The sequence below is a fragment of the Sinocyclocheilus rhinocerous genome, unplaced genomic scaffold (genome assembly GCF_001515625.1).
Source record: "Sinocyclocheilus rhinocerous isolate Xijiao unplaced genomic scaffold, SAMN03320098_v1.1 scaffold564, whole genome shotgun sequence".
In the NCBI taxonomy this organism is placed as follows: Eukaryota; Metazoa; Chordata; class Actinopteri; order Cypriniformes; family Cyprinidae; genus Sinocyclocheilus; species Sinocyclocheilus rhinocerous.
The window spans coordinates 242,822-248,128 of NW_015645070.1; the positions used below are offsets into that span (position 1 = coordinate 242,822).

At 34.7% G+C, this 5,307-nt stretch overlaps 1 protein-coding gene across 2 annotated transcripts in view; it reads right to left on the minus strand.

Moving 5' to 3' along the window:
* Positions 1 to 4,997, minus strand: part of LOC107705390 (golgin subfamily A member 5) — a 10,214-nt gene extending 5,217 nt beyond the window's left edge. Inside the window, exons 1-7 of one of the 2 annotated variants that reach the window (XM_016508658.1) lie at positions 4,830 to 4,997; positions 3,518 to 4,171; positions 2,194 to 2,382; positions 1,538 to 1,757; positions 1,294 to 1,417; positions 989 to 1,192; positions 739 to 906 (exon numbers count right to left, since the gene is read on the minus strand). In XM_016508658.1, the coding sequence (XP_016364144.1) occupies positions 739 to 906; positions 989 to 1,192; positions 1,294 to 1,417; positions 1,538 to 1,757; positions 2,194 to 2,382; positions 3,518 to 4,160 (1,548 nt within the window). In that variant the 5' untranslated portion in view covers positions 4,161 to 4,171; positions 4,830 to 4,997. Of the gene's footprint in view, positions 1 to 738; positions 907 to 988; positions 1,193 to 1,293; positions 1,418 to 1,537; positions 1,758 to 2,193; positions 2,410 to 3,517; positions 4,172 to 4,829 lie in introns of both variants that reach the window. The other variant, XM_016508657.1, reaches the window with a different exon arrangement.
* Positions 4,998 to 5,307: the final 310 nt, after the last annotated feature.

Here is a 5,307-nt window from a genome sequence, read left to right on the forward strand (position 1 = left end):
TATATATATATATATATATATATACATATATATCAAATATTCATGATATATTTCCAATGATTCTGCTGTAAATATTTTAATTGTATTAATATTTTAATTAAGAAAAATAAAACACGTTTGATGTCTTTCATCATAAAATATTTTAGCAGAATGTGAGCAAATAATGCTATTTATTTCTATGTATTATTATAGTGGTTCATATAAAGATCTGATTTTTAGTTGTGTTTATTTACTATAGCATAATCAATTAATGTTTTTTTTCATGTTTTTAGTAACATCAAACATTTATTATATTTCCAATGATTTTGCTGGAAATTAACAAATATATTTTTGATTTTCAAACTATTTACTCATGTTTTAAGTAAACAATAAAATAAAAAATACATTAAAAAATCGTTAAAAATATTCTAACAAGATATAGATAATTGTTATTTATGAACTTTAATATTATTATTACTATAGTGATGCATATAAATGTAAATAATTCAATCCAATTTTGAGCTGTGTTAATTTAGTGTAGAATTACAAGATTTTTACCACTTATGGCCTTGACTTGCAAAAAAAATATATATATTTTGGTCCTTCAGCCTTCAGTAATTTAAAAGCAAAGACACAAAAATATAAATACACACACTATGTATACAATCAAAAGGCAAAAAAATATCAGGATTTTGGGCCATATCACCCAGCCTTTAACTCTACACTGAGACTGTATATTTTGTAATCCTGCATGTGTACCTGTATCTCTGTTCGTAAGCTCTGTATTTGGGCCTGTAGCTTTTGAATCTCCTCTCTCTGTAGCTCTTTCTCATGACGGAGCTCTTCGAGTTCAACACCAGCCCCGTCCCCCTCCAGCACCTCCAGACCTGAGCCCTCCTTCAGACTGCTGATCAGCTTCTCCTTAGACTGGAGGAACAACCACCATGATCCTCCATACACTTATCAAACAGACATAAAAAGTGACATGAAAATAAAGAAAGAATGAGACCTGTAATATGCGTGAGGCTTTGTTTTTGTAGTCTAGAAGCTCCTGTTTGGTGTACTCTGCTGCGGATCGGGCGCTCTTGACCTGTTGAAGTAGTTCCTCAGCTCTTTGTTTCTCTTCCGTCATCCGACGCTCTGCGTTTGTTAATGACTCCGCCAACTGCTGCCGCTCGGACTCTACCTTCGCCAGCCGTGTTGCAAACTCACTCTGTGAGAAAATGGCATGTAATTAAGATCTACCAGATCCATCTTTTTTTATCTCTAGATGGAGTTTGCCACATAAATCCTGGTTGACGCCAGTTAACTCACCTGCATCTGTCTGTAGCTCTCCTGTTCTCTCTTCACTGCTGCTTCTGCATCTCTTACACTGTCCTGTAATGTCTGTAAAGCCTGAGACTGAAGACTGCTTCCCTCACTGTGATCCTGAAGAATCCTAAAACATAAAAAAACAGCAAGAGGTTGGTTTATTCAGATAAGAGAAGATATAGATCAACTTGTTTCCAACTAAACATGAAGTGTTCTTCTGCTTCCGTGAGTTGTCAAAGATACCCACCTGACCCTCTCGTTCTGAGCCTCCTCCAGGGCATAGCTTCGGGCCTTCAGTAGCTGATCTGCCTCATCCAGTCGTACTTTAAGGACCGCCAGCTGACCATCTTTTGCAGACAGGGTTTCTGTGAGGTCATCAACCTGGGCCCTCAGCTCTCGAACCGTGCGATCAACGCGAGACTGGTCAGAGTTCCACTTTTCAGCACGAGCCCTGGAAAGGTTCACCTCTACAAAAGCAGAGGAATTGATCATTAAATGGCTTTCTAAGCTTTTGTACTTCATAGCAGTGTTGTTATTGTTAATTAAAACTAAAACTATTAAAATAGTTTTTATTAATTGAAATAAAATCTGAAATAAAATAAATATTAGATGAAAAACTTGAATTGTTCTTGTAGCAACTAACTGAAATAAATTGTCTAGGTTGAAGTAATTAAACCTGATAAAACCTGAAATAAAATAGAAATGAAATCTAAATAAAAATATAAAAAAATAAAACTACTAAAAATTAGAAAAAAGCACATAAAATAATAAAATGAAAATGAAAACTGAAATTATAAAAATAAATGCAAAAAAATTGAAATGTTAATAAATACTATAACAGTATATATTATACTTAAAACACATTTATAGCATACAGTTCAACAAACAGGCTCGCTGGCTCACCTTCCTGCATGTTTTTGGCTCTCTGGATTAGAGAGGCCATTTCCTGGTTGAGAGAAGAGACTTCATTGCGTAAAAGCTGGTTCTCGAGACGAAGGTTGGAGATCACCTGCTCTTGGCCCTGCTGCTGCTGCTGAAGCTCTTGAGGTGGGCTGTCCAGTGCTGGCTGGGCCTCTGCGGGAACATCCAGCCCTGGATTCAAACTCTCATGAACATCAGCTGGACAGAACATATAAAATAAGAACGTTTAAAGAGGATGAACTACATGTTATCAAAACAGTAGTGAAGGTGTGTCTCTTTGAACACTATAACACTGTTAAATGCAAACTTTAACACATCATAAAATTATTATTCATTTTTCATACTGTAACACTGTGATGCATTTTTAGCATTTAAGTCATTGATTTTTGTTTTGCCATTAAATATATATTTGACAAAATAGTTCAAATAGTATGCATGTCATTTTATTATCATTGATTTACTATTATAGCTTTTGTATTTATATTAGTAATTTGATTTATTTAGTATTTTATTTAGCAATTTAGTTTTAGTAAATTTGCTGTTTTTTTTTGTCTATGTCTATATAGTTTTTCTTTTTTATTATTATTTATCAGTTTTAGTTTATTTAGTTTTAGTTATTTTACTACTTTGCATCAAACTAAACAAAAATGAAAAATACTGCCTTGGCAACTAGGTGAATTAAATAACATTTAAGTTTGCTGCCATTTCATCTATCTAGGCTATTTCATGGCAAACAAAGATTCCATAAATGCATTTAATTAAACTTTAACCAAAAAAAAAAAAAAACTTGACAATTTATATTAGTAATTTTATTTATTTAGTATTTTATTTAGCAATTTAGTTTTAGTAAATTTGCTGTTTTTTTGTCTATGTCTATATAGTTTTTCTTTTTTATTATTATTTATCAGTTTTAGTTTATTTAGTTTTAGTTATTTTACTACTTTGCATCAAACTAAACAAAAATGAAAAATACTGCCTTGGCAACTAGGTGAATTAAATAACATTTAAGTTTGCTGCCATTTCATCTTCACAGGCTATTTCATGGCAAACAAAGATTCCATAAATGCATTTAATTAAACTTTAACCAAAAAAAAAATAAACTTGACAATTTGCATACACAAAACATCTCTATAAAAAAAGTCTTTAATTGTACTTGCAAGACAAAATCATATAAATATTATAAATATTTGTCCATTTTTGGGAGTACAGCAAATGTCATTAACTTGCATTGATATAAAAATAGGTCAAATTTCTTGCTCTCAGATCAATGCAATGAACCAAATTATGTATGATGTATGTTTTGTACCTTGGCTTTGGTCTCTGGAGCCATCCTCGGTTTTAACGCTGTGTGAGCTGTTCGAGAGAGAGCTGAGGCTGGAATTTCTGGACAGGCCCTGTGTTGACGATGGGCTTGCAGGAACAGAGGGACCCATCTGCAGGTCGCCAGCCACAGAAATAGGGGGCATCTGGGTCTGAGCTGACCCACCTGCTGGACCCAAAACTTTAGACACCGTCTCTCTTCGGACCTCCTTTCTTTCGCTCTGCGGTGGGTCCGAACTATTCAAGAAGTCAAAGAGCAAATCATCGTCTACTTCTGGCTTTTTGGGTCGCACAAAGTTGGGTGTTGTCTTGCTGCTAGAACCCAAAGCCGTGGTGCTGGAGACATTAGCTGTACCGGCCAAAATAGTGGCTTTGGATTTCTTTATGTTCCCAGCAGCTGCGGAGACGAAAGCTGAAGTTCCATGGGATGAGGAGGAGGTCTGTGAGTCCCTGTGCTGTTGGGTGGAGCTGTAAGCCGCAGAGTTGTACTGGATCGAATCTGTGCTGTCAGGGCTGTTGTAGGACAGGGAGGACTTCTGAGTGCTTTTTGTCATAGCGCTGGCTGCACCCTGGTCCACTTTATTTAGGAAGTCCTCTGCCTTCCCGGCAAGATCAACAAACCAAGACATCCTGAGATCCTCTGGAAACGAAAACATGCATGCAGAGATGTTAAAGTGATGACATGCCCGCTAGCCTGTCATGCTATATAATTTGTGTTACCCCAGTGTCTTGCATTCAACAACTTAAATACATTTTTGTGATTTTAAGTTATAATTTCCCATTTTTATTAGAAAAACAGATCATTTTTGAACCTGAGAGAGACCGTCAATGAAGAGTCATATCTGTAATATTTGACTTCTTCAATGCAAACATAAGCTAAAAACAAAACGCATCCCTTAAAAGTATACTACACATCCAGAGTTTTTAACCTCCTCTCAATAAGCATTAATGCTTATAGTCTCTAGCATGAAAACACTTATAAACTGTAAATCAATTTATTATACTAAGCATATTCCAGCAATAATTATTCATCCGTAGTTGACATGTCTTTATAGTTCTCCCTGATCAATGTTTGTATACATATTACATGCAAATCCACTTAACACGGTGTATTTACACAAAACTGACATCTGTCACTTTTAAATTACTATCCGCTACATTTCGTCTATTTATCGATTAAATTACACTTGTTCATTTGTAGTGTAAATCCGCTAAACATGACAGTACAGTGCTAAGCATTACATGGTCAGCTTCACGTCTTCTGCCCAATAACTGCATGTAAGGTCATATTTTTGTACCTGAAGGGGCTCTCGATCTCTCAGAAAGCGGTAAGTAAATATTGCATGGGCATGTTTTGGAGGATATCAGGGGAAATTGTGTCTACTGGTCCCTTGATCGGTTATCGGTGACTGCTTTTATCCTGGTACTCATCCTGATCCAGACCGACGTGGACCAGGAACTACACGAAGGACCCATAACAGTGCGCCCTGCACAGTGCCTGACTAGAAAAGGTTAAACGATGTTGCTGTGCCTGATTGTAATTGGGTCAGTACTCTTTTATAATAATATAATATAATATAATATATGGAGGGCCAAATTACTCAAAATTAAATGAAGAAATTTTGAAATATATAAATAAATCGTTAAATACATAATGATATAATTAAATACATAAATAAATGCAGAAATAAATGCGGAAATGCAGAAATAAATAAATAAATAAATAAATATTTAATTATTTATGTATTTATTCAATTATGTATTTATTTATTAATT